A 16,256-nucleotide genomic window follows, 5' to 3' on the forward strand; every position below is an offset into this window, starting at 1 on the left:
TTTTTTTTCCGACCCTTCTGACCCTAAATCGAATAGCAAAGAATCCGAGTGGGGGGGGAGGCTTTTTTTCTGACCCTCAGACCCCAAATCGGATTGTGGAGGATCCAAGGGGTGAGGGGAATTTTTTTTTGACCCTTGTGACCCTAAATTGAATAGTGATGGGTCCTCGGAGGGGGGGGGGTTGACCCTTCTGATCCGACATCGGATCGTGGAAGATCCAAGGGGAATTTTTTCTGACCCTTCTGACCCTAAATCGGATAGTTGTGGGTGCGATGGGCGGGGTGGGGAGAGGGGGGAATTTTGGGCTGTTTGTTGAGGATGCAAGGGGGAGGGGATTTTTTCCTGTCCCTTGTGACCCTTAATCGCATTGCGGGAAATCCAAGGGGGGAGGGGAATTTTTCCTGACCCTCCTCACCGTAAATCGGATTGTTATGGTTTTGATGGGGCGGGAGTTTTTTTTACCTTTCTGACCCTTAATCGCATTGTGGCAAGTCCAAGGGGAAGAGGAATTTTTTTTACCGTTGTGACTCTAAATCGGATAGTTGACGATGTGTTGGGGAGATTTTTTTTACTCTTCTGAACCTTAATCGTCTTGTAGGAAGTCCAGGGCGGAGGGAGGGGGGGAATATTTTTTCCGACCCTTGGGGCCCTAAATCAAATTGCGAAGGTCCGAGGGGCGGGGGGGGGGGCTTTTTTTCCCGACCCTTCAGGCCCCAAATCGGATTTCGGCGGATTCGAAGGGTGAGAGGAAGCTGCGAGATCGCTTTCGTAGTCTCGCGCCAGCGCCGACATCCCGCCGTGAAACGAAGCCAACCTTCGTCTTCAAGGACTTGGCAACGTGCTCTCATGTCTTCGTTCGGAATGACCAAGCACGCCGAGCCACCCTACTCTAATCCTTTCCGAATCATCAGCAGATATGAGAAGCATTTCAACGTCTTCTTTTGTTCCGGAGCTGGCTACGGGAACTATGAGAGCGTTCCCATCTCCATTGATCATCTGAACCAAGTACTGGACTGTATCAACTACTGTCTGGAGCAAGTACTGGGCCCTCCTCCAGATGATCAACAGCAGCAGCACCAGCAGCTTCAGACATCATCTGTTGCTCCAGCGGCTTCAGCAGGTCCATCATGTCCTGGTGGGACTCGCAAGAAAGTCTCCTTTAACCTACCGAGGAGACGGGGGAAGTAGCTGCTCATCATCAGGCCCTTCAAAGTCATGGGTTACTTGAACGCAAGTTTAAATGCCTGGATATTTGCTTGTCTCAAATTTTTTTTTTCTTTTTTCTCCGTACTAATTTTTTTTCTCAATTTATGTCAAGTTTTTTTTCTCTTCACGTCTATTTTTTTTTTCTTTTGTTGTATGATTCCAGTCCAGTTGTAGGACCAACTACCTAAAGAGGGGAGACCTGTAGCACTAGCTTTTATTCCGGTCGGCCAGTGCTCTCTTTTCTCCGCCAATACCTTTGGCATTGATGACTCGACGTCAACTTCTCTTTCGGTCTATCGGTAGATCCCGGCAGTGAATCCATGTGTTTATACATCTTTGTAGTTGTGCTGGACAATTCCGACAACTGCTCGGGGATTTTAAACCCTCAGTGTACTTTCGTGTCTCAACTAATAAACACACGTTTAAATACCCGAGCGATAAGGTCTTTTAAATCCTCAACCAACTAGCTAATAAATTTGTCAGCGATAAATGAGCTNCCCCCCCCCCCTTCATATCTCCCGAGTCTGTCCACTTCCTCAACCTCGAGTTAATTTTTCTGATCCAATACCTAATTGTTTTCTTTGTTATCCCGGTTTCATACTCCAGCATCTCCTGTGTGACATTCTTATTTTTGATATATAGAAAAATAAGTTGAAATAATTTTTTGATCCCAGATTTTTTGTTTTCAAACATGGAGTCACTGTAGATACTCATCGAAGTATCACACTGTCTCCTTTTCTTAGTTTTTGCTATGAAATTGGTGTTTACATCTGAAGAGCTCTCTCTTCTAATCGGTGTACATCAGCCTTCCACACACATTATAATGTGCGTGCGCCCTGACTGCACCGTATTGTCTGAGGAGCTCAACAATCCTTTGTTTATGTTTTGCTATATGATAGCACTCTTCCAATTTCATATATAAATCTTATTGTGTTCTCAAACCAAATAATAACCGTTGTTATATATTATATTCTGTCTCTCACTAAATTATCTTTAATTTTTGGTTGAAATTTTTTTTTTAGATTTTTTCTTCATTATTAATTTTTATTGTTTCCGACGGCAATAATATACAAAATCATGTTCGCGCTCACACAGGGGGTACAAATCTAGTCATAAAACCAGGCTCCCCTTTGAGGGACCTATTCTACCCTATTACCGCCATTTTTGGAAAAAAAACGGTTTGTGCTCATTTTCACGTAAGTCAGCAGAAAAATGGCCCAAAAATGGAGCAAAATTTCTTTTCAACCTTTGATAATTTAAAGCTCGTTAAAAACTATCTTTCTATGCTGGTGAAAAATTTCCTGCCAATGCGTTTTTTGAAAAAAAAAAGTGTCAAGTTAACTCCCCAGCAAGTCAACAGAAATAAGGAGTGGAATTGAATGTAATTCCATTTGAGATAATGTGAGAATTTCAAGCTCATTAGAAGCTCAATTTTCGTAATTTTTTTCAATTGAAAAACAATTTTTTTTCTTTTTTTTTACGGAAGTACGTATCAAAATTCTCGTAAAGAGTGTAGGGAGGATAGTTAGTAATGGGTAGTTTGAGATGGTTTGAGATGGTTGGAAGCGACCAGAATGACCCTAAGGTCATGAGGCCCGAATACTAGATATAGCCACAATACCAGATATAGCCACAATAACTATATGATTGGAACGCTCATGAGAGTCGAGCTGCCGGAATGGCTCAAAGGTGAAAGCATAAAATATGATCATAACGGTCAGACAGAAAACTAAAATACATGTTGATATTAGCTTTCGCGTATGTTAGCAGCAAAAGGGCTAGAAAATAAAAAAAATTGTGTTTCATTCTTGAATAATTTGAAGCTCATTACGAGCTTATTTTTTATGCTTGAAAAAAATTATCTGCCAATGCAGTTTTATTTCAAGTGTTTATGCCACCTTTTTCGCACATTGGCTGCAAAATTGCTGGAAAATTAACAGAACTAGCTTTTGAAAAATGAATAATTTGAAGCTGATTAAGAGCTCATTTCATACGTTGATGGAAAGTTTCCGGCTGATGTCCTTTTATTGAACAAAATGTTATGTTAACTTTTCTCAGCGGGAAAATAATTCAAAAATTCTATAAAAATCCAGTTTCAATATTGAATAATTTAGAGCTCATTAGAAGCTAATTTTATAATATTTGGTTGATTTTTTCATTAATGCTATCTTTGCTAATAAAAGAGCATGTGGGTTCTTCCTCCTCCGCAATTGGCAGAAAAATGACTTGAAAATGAACAAAATTTGTTCTTCCAGAGTGAAAGGTTCAAAGTTTATTAGGAGCTCATTTTTTATGCTCAGAAAAATGTACAGGCCAATGCAGTTTTTTTTTTAAAAGAGCTGTTTATGCTTGATTTTTCGCACATTGACTGTAAAACTAGAATGATAAATTAACAGAATTACATTTTGAAGGATGGGTAATTTGAAGCTCATTAAGAGTTCATTTTATACGCGGATAAAAAGTTTCCTGTCGATGTCTTTTTTTTAGAAAAAAATCTTAGTTGTTAACTTTTCTCAGCAGGAGAGTACTTCAAAAATTTAAACAAAATCGAGTTTCAACATCGAATAATTCAGAGCTCTTTAGGAGTTGATTTTTCATGCTCATAAAAATAAATCGGCTAATGCAGTTTTATTTTTAAAAAAAGTGTTTATGCTAGATTTTTAGCACAATGGCTGTAAAAATAGATAATAAACTAACAGAGTTACATTTTGAAGGATGGATAATTTGAAGCTCATTAAGTGCTCATTTTCTACGCTGATAGAACGTTTGCTGTCGATGTTTTTTTTAGAAAAAAAATCTTATGTTAACTTTTCTCAGCAGGAGAGTACTTTAAAAATAAAAATAAAAATGTAATTCCAACATTGAATTATTATCTAATTATTATCTATTTTTACAGCTAATGTGCGAAAAATCTAGCATTCAGACCTTTTAAAAAAAAACAAAAACTGCATTGGCCGGTACATTTTTGTGAGCATGAAACATGAGCTTCTACTGAACTTGGAACCTTTCACTCTTGAAGAATGAATTTTGTTCATTTTCAAGTCATTTTTCTGCTAGTTGCGTAGGACGAAGCACGCACACGCTCCTTTATTTGCAAAAATTGCATCTGTAGCAAACAGGCGTTCGTCTGTTTGCACGATTTATGGATTTTAATCTCTTCGACTTACTTCCTGCAAAGTGATTAGTCTTAGCTCACTTCACTCCGCAAACCACCATATTGGGCGTGATTCTTCACGCTTAGACTGCGTCCGAACCCACTGTCTCGCAAATTTTTGGAAAAATCTACTGGTCCAAAGCCTATCGATACTTTTCTTGGAAGGTTAGGGACGGATGACGGCGTTGGCACAAATTGTATTGAAAGGTATGGTTCGAAGACAGGAGCCAGCGAGGAATGTAATCCTTACGACTCCACAGGCGTGACTGATTATTAGGGCGTACTTTGCCTACGGAATGGAGTGGCCAGAAAATGCTGTGGAAGCATCCCCTGGCACACGTTCCTATCCGTGTACGTCTTGGAGGTGGTGAGCGATTGAATTTCGCCAAGACTGCAGTGAACATCCGGTGAGCAGTATGCAATCGCGACTGAATTTTAGCGAGCGAGTAGATTCAAATAAAATTCAAAATGAGTTCAAATATTCCCTTTCATTTCCGTACATAACACATCAATGAAAAAATCTACCAAATGGTATAAAATAAGCTCTTAATGAGCTTCAAATTATCCACTCTTCAAAGGTAAATCTTTTAATTTTTCAGCTATTTTCTAGCCAATGTGCGAAAAAGGAGGCTTAAACACATTTTAAAAAAAACTGCATTAGCCAATTTATTTTTGTGAGCATAAAAAATTAGCTCCTAATGAGCTCTAAATTATTCAATGTTGGAACTAGTTTTTTTTCAATTTTTAAAGTACTCTCCTGCTGAGAAAAGTTCACAACAGAAGATTTTTTTTTCTAAAAAAAGACATCGACAGCAAACGTTTCATCAGCGTAGAAAACGAGTTCTTAATGAGCTCCAAATTATCCGTCCTTCAAAATGTAATTCTGTTAATTTATTACCTATTTTTACAGCCAATGTGCGAAAAATCTAACATAATCAATCTGCCTCATACCATGAGGGACATAAAATTGTAATTTTCCCTTCAATGACTCCGATAGTTAATCAAATAAAACGACTCTGTGAATTTTTTCAGATTTTATGAAATATTTTTCAAGGCAGCACAGATTTTCAAAGTTTCTTACGATGATATACACGTGAAGGAGGCAATAAAGCATAAAATTATCATTATATTCGGCAACTATCCATATAATTATTATTATTTACCAGAAAATTCTTCTCAGAGTGCAGAAGAATATAAATAATATTCTTCCGATTTTTTCAAACCATTTGTTATTGAATTAAAAATTATGATTTTCGCTAGAAATGAGGATTTTTGAAGACGTTTTCTTTCGAGAATTCTGTCTAAGTTTTTTTCTTCTCGTATACCCTTTCGGGTCTTTACGATTTGTTCCCTTCCCACCCCCTTCAACCCCCGGTACCGCATTTGCCAAAGGAAGGGAAAACCTCATTCGAGGGAAAAACCTACCCTGGTACAGTTGTCCTTTTGACGGGACTACCGCTCGGCAGTGAAACTGTGAAATTAGAGCGCTATAAATTTTGACCGCCGGTGCCAGGAAGCGAACCCGGATCATTGGCATACGAGTCTAGCACTCTAACCGCATGGCCACTACCGTCGGTGAGAATTCTTTCTATTTTTCTAGATTGTAATCCAAAATTGACTATTTTTGATTTTTCATGACAAGGATTCCAACAAAGTTCGATTGATCGTCATATCTCTATTTGGAGGTTATTTTATTGGGATTTTCTAAAGAAAAGTATTGAAAACTAAAAATTAAATTTTTTACTGTGAATGTGAATTTAATAGCTTTCACAAAAGATAAAAATTGTTCAACTGAAAATAACATTTATAGATGACTCACGGACATTGCATAGTGATAAATTATAGCTCATTAATATTGTTACGTGTCCCCCTTCGAATCATAATTCAATTGTCCATCATCTTGAAGATGACACGGAACCCCCTTGACAACGACTGTCTTTTGGAATAACTTGGATTGATTCATTCTCTTTGGAGATCTTTTCGACGACTCATTTTCTGTACCTAACTAATTAATAAACCGCCCCAACCATTTGAATATTGTGTCATCTCCCTTTTTCACCGGTTACAACATTGGTGTCAGAAGTGGCTCGAGTAAAACCCACATGCGGAAAGGATTTTAAAGGAAGAAATTGTGGACATTGAAGTGTACAATTACCAAACCCTCCATCAGTGCCATCGGAAAAGTGATCAACTCTCTATTTGGATTCCCTACTATCGAACATTCTGGATTAATTTACCTTGATTGAGACTATGGAAAATAAGAAATCCCGTTAACTGGTGAGTCACTTTATTTTTTTTATTATGGCGGGGAGAGGGAGAAGAAGGCGAGGACACTCGGAGGAACATCCCGGCCCCTTTGCTGCCGGTTTTCGTCCTCATTTACCGTCAGATGAAGAACTTCAACAACCGAATCTTGTCCCGCTTCAACTGGAAGAAATGGAAAATCGTCTTCGGAATGAATTTCGAGGGCAACTGAATGGGGTCGTCACTAGCTTGCAAGAGTCAATGCGTGAAGACCGAGACGAAGAGCGTCGAGCTACCCGGAACGATCTTTTTAATTTATTGAGAAATCTTCCAGGGAATTCATGTGCATCAAACACCCTTGAAGTTCCCCCAGTCCCTCAACAAGAATTGCCAGAGTATCCAGTTGCTCCACGCCTTCCACAAATTCCTCAGGACCTCCAACAACAACATCCAAGGAATCCAATTACTCCAAATCTTCCACAAGTTCCTCAAAACCTTCAACAACAACATTCAAGGAATCCAATAGCTCCAAGCACTTCAGAAAGTCCTCAAAATCTTCACCTACGACTCCCAGACAATCCATTGGCTCCAGACTATTCAGGAGGTCCCCAGAATCTCCAACAACAAATTCCAAGGCTCTCAACAGCTTTCAACATCTCCGGATTTCCACTGACTCTTCAACAACCTCCAGAGAATCTAGAAGTACCAAACGCCCCTCCCTGGTTTTCAGCATCTTCAAGAATACTCCAAGGTCACCCTGTATACTCTAATGTACTGGAAACTACTACAGCACCTTCCAGTTCTGATCAACCTCCTGAAGTACATCCAGACATGACTCAGTCAGTTCCATGGATCCAAGTGCCACCCTATCCTCCACCAAGGATCCTCACAGATAACTTCCAAAATCCTTTTATTTCTAATGCTCACACTAGTGCTAATGTTGATGCTTCTGCTAATGCAAATGCTTTGCTTCATTTACCTGATCACAGCAAGAGCTCTCATATCAAACCCGACACATACGACGGTTCGGAACTTTGGTCTCACTACCACCTTCAATTTGAAATTGCTGCTTCTCATAACCGGTGGTCAGAACAGACTAAAGCTTCCCAATTATTAACACGTCTTCGCGGAAAAGCCCGATTGATTTTGAGTAAAATTTCTGATGAAGATAAATCAGATTACAAAAAGATTTCAAAAATATTAGCTGACAAATTTGATGAAAAACATCTTTCTCGAATGTATTTCAATGAGTTACAATCGCGAAAACAGAGGAAAGGCGAGAGTTACGTAGTTTACTCAGAAGAAATTGATCGACTCAGCCGTCTAGCTTGCTCAAATTCTTCTTCTGAAGAACGAGATCGTGCTGCATGTCGTGTATTCATTGATGGCATTAGAGATGCTCAAATGGAATTCACTCTGCGATCTGAAGATCATGAGAATTTCCAAAGAGCTGTTGAACGAGCAACTCAACTCAGTTCAATTTCCCACGTCGTGATTGAAAAACGACAATCTCAAAACACATCAAATCCTCGATTCCAAAACCATTATCACGATTTCTCATCAAACCGTGATAAACAAAAGAGGTTTTCCAATTCAGTGAATAAAGTTTTTAAATGCAAACGTTTTGACCACTATGCCAATAAATGCACAGAATTCGACACTAACGTCAATCAGAATGACCCGAGCACTTCTCACAATAATTCTTCACAACAATTCAACCAAAATCGCAATCATTATCACCCCTATCGCTATTTCAACAATGGCAATAAGAATTTCAATCCTAGATTTCCAAATTCTCACTACTCGAATAATAACAAACATTCAAACCGTAACAGATCTACCAACACTAAAACGAATTCGGGAAACTAAATGGAGTCAATTCGTTGGGTGACAAGATGACTCAATCAAATTCTAATTTTTCACGATGTTTTCAGATTACCAATGGAATTCAAGAACCAATTTTCAATTTAGAATTGAAAGGGAAAATTAATGACCATTCTTGTTCCATGACCATTGACACAGCTGCTGATATTACCTTAATTAATCCCAGACTTTTTCACAATAACCTTACAGGTTTGAAAGATTGTGTCAAACACATAATCATCATGACTGTCTCGGGTGAACGATTTCCACATAAAGCAATTAAAGAAGTCATGATTTCTGTGGGAAATTCTTCAATCATTCTCGACGCAGTTTTTGCTGATATTGAAGAGAATTGCATTCTAGGTCTAGATTTTCTCTAGAAAACAGGAATTTTACATCATTTCCAATCAGTTATCAACAGGGAATTCGATATCAATAACCCACAGAAAATGATTTTTGTTAAACAGACTATTTCTCAGGAAATTCCTAGACTTTCCTCAAACATCCCCGAATTTTTAATTCAACTCTCTAAAAATGCATGCGAGTTATTGAAGTCAAACCAACAACAAAAATTCAAAAACTTTCTTGTATCGTATCAAGAATGTTTTTCTTCTAATTCCAATGACCTCGGTAGATACCCAGGCTCTGCGCACAGAATAATCACCGAAAACTGTAATCTAATCAAACAAGATCCCCGTAGAGTTCCCTTTCACTTCCGCGACAAAGTTTTCGATTTACTTGAAGAAATGAAAGAACAAGAGATCATTGAATCCAGTTGTAGTCCTTGGGCATCTCCTGTTGTTCTAAGGCAGAAAAAAGATACTTCATTACGATTTTGCGTGGATTATCGCCAGCTAAACGCTGTCACTAAAAAAGATTCAATGCCTTTACCCCGCGACGAAGAAATTTTTGATGCAAGCTATGGATCCCGTTGGTTCTCAACTATCGATTTAAAAAGCGGGTGTTGGCAGGTTGAATTAGATTCTCGAGACAAGGAAAAAACAGCTTTTGCCATCGGTGATGAGTTATGACAATTGAGAGTCCTTCCCTTTGGTCTTTGCAATGCCCCCGCAACTTTTGTCAGAATAATGAGCGAAATTTTACGAGAGTTAAATCAAACAATCTGTCGTGTATTCCTAGATGACATCATCGTCTTCGGTCGTAACTTCGATGAACATTTACGGAATCTTGAACTTGTATTTTCGCGTTTAGCTGCGTCTAACCTCAAAGTAAACACCAAGAAGTGCATCTTTTTCAAACATGAAGTTCTCTATCTAGGTCACATGATCTCTAAAGACGGTATCAAATGTTCCCCAGAGAAAACTTCATCCATTTCTGATTGGCCAACTCCTCGAACTAAACGTCAAGTTAAAAGCTTCCTTGGATTGTGTTGTTATTACAGGAAATATGTGAAAGGTTTTGCTCAAATCGCTAAACCTTTACACATTCTAACAGAGGACAAAGTTCCGTTTAGATGGAATTCTGAAACCCAAGCGAGCTTCGAACAATTGAAATCGATCCTTACTACTCCTCCCATTCGATCTGTTCCAATTCCCAAGCTCATAAGCTTGTAGCTCGTTGGATCGAAATACTATTTACCTACGATTTTGAGATTGTTCACAGACCCGGTCATATTCATGGCAATGCGGATGGTTTATCTAGGCGTCCTTGCTCCTGTCCTAAGTGCGAGAGACTCAACTTACAAGACGAGGAGGAAGAGAAACGTGTGTATCGAACCATTTGCATTTCTGACAGTGATCATCATCGGTCTGCGTTGCGATCTCAGGATCCAACCCTCCACATGCTGATTGAATCTACACGACAAAATAAACGCCCCGAGTGGCACGAAGCTTCACACCTCGGTTCCGATCCCAAAGTTTATCTGCTTTATTGGGATTCTTTAGAGCTGAGAGGAAATATTCTTTATCGTCGATGGCAATCACCTGACAAATCGAAAATTATCCTTCAAATCGTTGTTCCTCGTTCAGCCATAAAAGAGATTCTTAAAACCGCTCACTCATCTCCTCTTGGTGGCCACTTCAAAGTCAACAAAATGTTGGATAGTATTCGGAAACGATTCTACTGGGTTTCATGTAAGTTCGATGTTGAGAATTGGTGTCACAGATGATCTGTTTGTTTTAGCCGAAATGGTCCATCACTGCGGGCCAGAGGAGAATTGCAAATTTATAATGTTGGTTTTCCTTTCGAACGCATTGCAGTTGACATTCTAGGTCCATTACCAAAAACACTCAATGGTAATCGATTCATCCTCGTCGTGACTGATTATTTTTCTCATTGGCCTGAGGCAATCCCGCTTCCCAACCATAAAGCAGCTACTGTTACTGAAGCGCTGGTGAGACATGTCGTTTCACGTTTTGGAATTTCGGTGGAAATTCACTCTGATCAAGGGAGAGATTTTGTATCTGAAATTTTCAACTCACTCATGAAGTGAAACTTTTGGGCATTCATAAAACGCGTACTACCCCTTTACACCCATAGTCCAACGGTATGGTTGAACGTCTGAACAGGACCATCTTGAATTATCTCGGGAAATTCATTGATGATAATCAAAAAGTCTGGGACAAGTGGTTACCTTTATTCTTACTAGCTTATCGTTCTTCCAAGTATCAGACAACACAATTTTCCCCTGCGATGTTGTTGTTTGGTCGGGAATTACGACTTCCTCTAGATTTACTTCATGGTATCCTACCAACTAGCAGCACCAACAATCACACCGATTTCCCTGATTACGTTGATCAATTACAAGAAAGACTAGTAAACACACATCAACAAGTACGAGGAAATTGGAAACTCAAAAGTGATAAAATGAAGTCTAAATTTGATTTGAAAGCTCACATGATTTATTTCACACCAGGACAGAAAGTTTGGCTCTTTGCCCCCAAAAGAGTCAAAGGTCAGTGTCCAAAAATTCAGAGCAATTGGGAAAAGATCTACGTGATTAAATCTAAGCTTAATGATGTGGTTTACCGAATCCAGAAATTTCCAAGGGGAAAATTCAAAGTTGTACATGTTAATCGTCTTTGGCCAATGGAACAGGATGATTAAGAGTGATCATTAACCATTTTCTCTTTTTTTTTTCTTTTTCAACTACTGATAAATCTGCATCATAATTTAATTTATTTTTCATGCTGATTATTATCTGTGGTTAGCAGATTGGCCTGATGATTATTGTCTGTGGTTAGCAGACTGGCCTGATTATTGTTGTCTGTGGTTAACAGACTGACCTGATTATTATCTGTGGTTAGCAGATTGGCCTGATTATTATTGTCTGTGGTTAGCAGACAGGCCTGATTATTGTTGTCTGAGGTTAACAGACAGGCCTGATTATTGATTGTCTGTGGTTAACAGAATTACATGAATATCCCATGGTTTATTTTGTTTAAATTGAGTTTTTTTTTATGAATGAATGTATGTGTTGAGTAGATGATGCTTAATTTTCCTTGCTAAATTGTAACAATTTTGAAAGCTTTCGAAAATCACAATTATTATTTATTGAAATGTTTGAATTTTTGGCAATTGCTTGAAAGTAGTTATTTGAACTGTAGTTGCTTGATGAGTAGTTGCTTATTGCTTTTGGTTGAGTGAATTTAATATTGAAATATGGTTCTAACTTGAGGAATTCTTTGTGTTGAGTGATTTTCAGATCCTGGGACCGAATCGGAGAATTTTTGTGTGCATGATTTCATTAAATCAAGAATTGAAAATGAAAATAGAATCATACACTGACATTCATACACCATTGAGGAATGAATGATGATTGAAAACACACTATTTTTGAACATGACAACAACAAATTGAAATTGTAGTAAACACTTTATAAAATTTTTCGTTATATAGCATTAAACAAGTGTGAATCGGGCTGTTCTTCAGTGTTGATTTCTGGGAAGTTTTAGCTGAAGAACGGACTGGGGCCCTCCCTATGTGAGATCTTACAACTCTCAAATTTTTCAGTTATTACAACTTTAAAAAAAAAAAAAAAGAAATGATCCTAAAGTTGTAATACCTCAAATAGTCCCTGGTGTGATTGCCGGGGCGGCAATCTTTTCACGGAGGGGAGTAGTGTTACGTGTCCCCCTTCGAATCATAATTCAATTGTCCATCATCTTGAAGATGACACGGAACCCCCTTGACAACGACTATCTTTTGGAATAACTTGGATTGATTCATTCTCTTTGGAGATCTCTTCGACAACTCATCTTCTGTACCTAACTAATTAATAAACCGGCCCAACCATTTGAATATTGTGTCGTCTCCCTTTTTCACCGGTTACAACAATATGAAACAAATGGGAAAAAATTGAAGGGAAAAATTTCCAAGTGGCAATTAATTTCGTGAGTTCAGACAAGAATTAGAATTAAGTATGACATTTGATATTTAGTTAAAAAGTTCGATTAAACTTTCGAGAGATTATTTCTGCATGATGGTACACTGACAATAATACTTTAATGTATACTAATTGAAGATTCGGTTGGCATGTTACCCAAGTAACTTTCTAATGAAAATTTTAGACTATCTTTTGTACAATCGGGTGATATTTCGCGCAATTTTTTAACAATTGACATTATTTGCTGTTTGCTGCTCTCATCTTTTGTAAGTAAGTCATTAAACTCGCTGATGAGAGCCACACTCCTTTCAGCAACGTCGTTCGTCACATGCAAATGTCTTATACTTTCCAAGGCGATGGTGAAATCTCCTCTCGTCTCCCAAGTTGTCGGATCAGTATCCAAAAGACTATGATCAATTTTTAGAATCTCGAAAAATTTAATTGTATTTGTAGTGATAAACGAGCCCAAACTCAACTCTTGAATTAATTTCCGAACTTTGATTCCTATTTTTCTCTTTTTCCTACCATCATCGAAAGGAGCACGCGATTCGATCGCCTGATACATGTTCCTTTTACACTCAGCACTCACGTTTGGATCAAAAAAAGCTAAAGCAATCAGTTCTTCTGATAAATACCAGAGGTGGATCACTAACTTCTCAGATACCGCTTTACAAAGTTTCACGGAAATACAATTAGCACTACCAGAATTTGTCAATAAGTCTTTCACCAGAGCCCAATCACTGTTGGGAGCGGTTACTGCACTTGAAGCCGTGAACCAAGCTCTCTGATATAGGCGAACAATAAAAATGCAAACATCTCTTAAACCTGAACTTTCTTGGGATGTCAGACGAAATTGGTCTCGAAACAAGAATATTTCCAGTGAATAAATCGCTTTAAACATCCACCTCGCATGATGAATCGGCCCAAGCGCTCGGAAACGATTCCCTTTCATCAAATTTCCACCCAGGGAAATTATGATCAGTTCCAAGAACTCCCTGTAGTCGCTGCGAATATTCTTTTTCTGTGGATGAAAAAGATTAAAACCTCCAATCTTGATGTTTCTAAATCTCAATATAATAAAGATATCAATTATTAGTCAGTGACGTTCATGGGACTAATTTGCTGTAACTAACCTCCAATTGTTCTTCAGCAAATGCGAGGTCATCTGCCATATTATCATGCAGTGCTTCTTTTACTGCAATGTCGTTCACTCCGGGCGAAAATTCTCCTTTTCTAATCTTGCCCCAGTACGCTTGAAATCGTTTGAAAATTAAAATGTCTGGCCCAGATGTACCTCCCATTGCTGACTCGAATGCTATTTTCAAGACGAGTTCATAGACATGATGACGACATGCCAAGTACAGAAGATCCCTCCCAAGTAATTCCTCAAGCAGGATACAGGCACCATTTACGCTGCCTGTATTACTGGCAGTGGTATCAAATACCATGGCGCATACGTCGTCAACTACGTCCCATTCCTTCAGGCAATGGTGAACGGCTTTTGCTTGCAACTCCCCAGTTCCTCTTTCGAGTCTGGGAACACCAAGCAATTGATTCCATCCATAGCCTGCCACAAGGACTGGGAGGCGATCAACTTTTTCAAATTTGTTTTCAGGCGCCGATAGTTATTTGCCCTCCCAGTGCACTGTTAGGATATGAGACGGTCTATTTTTAAAATTATTCTTGATTTTGTGATCCAGCACCTCGCGTTGTTTATGTCGATTCCGACGAAGAGTTTCGGAGCTTAAATGGACCTCTTCCAGAGTTATGCCCACTATCATTAAGGTTACTGTTAACACCTGTGCGGCCATGCGATTACTAAGTTTGGCCCTATCCAACACGGCAGTGATATCTGGATTCACGATCTTCAGTTTTTTAGGTCTCGTGGCCATTGATGTCACTTCATAATTGCTGTATATTTCTTCATCCTCTTCAAATTGCTTCACTACTTCATGAAGATCTTCGTAGTCATCGAAAACATCATTGTTATAATTTGCAGCAATGTCAGATAATTCAACTGAAATGTCAAATCAAAAAGTATAAATGAGTTAGAGATTGGCGAAAACAATGACAGAATTTATGAATTGGAACTGTTTTGCGATCGAAATAGCACCGAGTTTCTATGCAATACCCTTTCCCGCAGTGAATAAGAGCTCGAGAAGACTTTACGATTAGATTTTATATTTCTATGATCGAGTTATCCTAAATTGACGATGATTTTGCCGTAACGTGGCGTAATAATTTGTAATAGACGAATTTCGGCCTTTTTCAGTTTAAACTTTATTTTAAAAATTATTCAAATGAAACTTATTGCTCTTGTTATGCCTGATAAATACAATTTTGATTTTTCATGTTCGTTTGGTTAGATACCGAGATATTTATAAATTAGTGACCGCCTGTATAGAAATTCTCCCGCCACCATAGTTCCCACACAGCTAGAGCTGTAAAGCGCATATGCGCATCTATATTCCGCACGATCTTTCCGCTCTTATGCTGATAAAATCATTACAGATACGGTAAAATTGTATAAAGTCAAATTTGTAGAGGGTCAAATTCCTTAGAAAATACTTGGTGAAAGATCGTGGGATACTATCATACCCTAGGTGGTATGATAGTTGCATTAAATTAACACAAAACAAAAATGTCCGGAGAAATGATTGACACGATAAATTTATGGGAAAAAGCCTATGGCATAAAAAACCCAGATTTATTGATATACACAACGAGAGATATTAGATGACTGCGAATGACGGTGACACACAACGATTCACACATACATACAACACAGTGTATTTGTTCGTTATTTGATAGTTTACGACAACGGTTAGCACGTGTCCACACATATAAACATTTTAACGAAATCGTGTGATTTCGTGCCGTTGGTTAATCGTTCGTTCGATCGTTAATTTAAGCCACTTGCTATTAAATTTCGTTTCACTCGTGCACTAGTTGTTATTAAATGATTTCAAGTTGTTGAACCCGTTGGGTTCGTTTTTTCAAAGTCGTAATGACTCGATACGATTTAAGATTTTGTTAGAGCTCAATACACGTTTCAGTGTTGGTTTCTACTAACTGATGCCATGGCGTCCGTCAGCATGCGTCCACCGCGTCGAGCGAGAAGGTGCTGCCACCATTTACCGCCTACCCATAACCGTCAGCACGGGCACATATCAGCGACAACGGCGCCCGTAAGGTGCCGCCGCCGCTTGTCGCCAGCATGTGAACGCGGCATCAGACCTTCGCAGGTGTTACGATGTAACACTTGGTGAGGAGATTTTTCTATTATTAATAGTGTAGGCGTGCGGGAAACGTTTGAAATGAAACGAGAAGTCGATTCAGAAAGTTTGTGAACTCGCTTATGTTCACGTCCTACTTCAGTCGATGGAGTGGGGATTGCCGATTCTTACGGAGAGCGCGCAGAATAGTGGAAACATCCTAAACCTT

The 16,256-nt window shown here is 38.7% G+C and overlaps 1 protein-coding gene across 1 annotated transcript in view; it reads left to right on the top strand.

Moving 5' to 3' along the window:
• Positions 1-725: 725 nt before the first annotated feature.
• The window catches only part of LOC107042066 (probable glucosamine 6-phosphate N-acetyltransferase), a 95,271-nt gene continuing 79,740 nt past the window's right edge, over positions 726-16,256 (top strand). Inside the window, exon 1 of the mRNA XM_015262938.1 lies at positions 726-1,219. Within this exon, the coding sequence (XP_015118424.1) occupies positions 1,058-1,219 (162 nt within the window). The 5' untranslated portion in view covers positions 726-1,057. The remainder of the gene's footprint in view (positions 1,220-16,256) is intronic.

The sequence above is a fragment of the Diachasma alloeum genome, unplaced genomic scaffold (genome assembly GCF_001412515.2).
Source record: "Diachasma alloeum isolate Michigan unplaced genomic scaffold, Dall2.0 Dall_scaffold_00409, whole genome shotgun sequence".
Taxonomy (NCBI): domain Eukaryota; kingdom Metazoa; phylum Arthropoda; class Insecta; order Hymenoptera; family Braconidae; genus Diachasma; species Diachasma alloeum.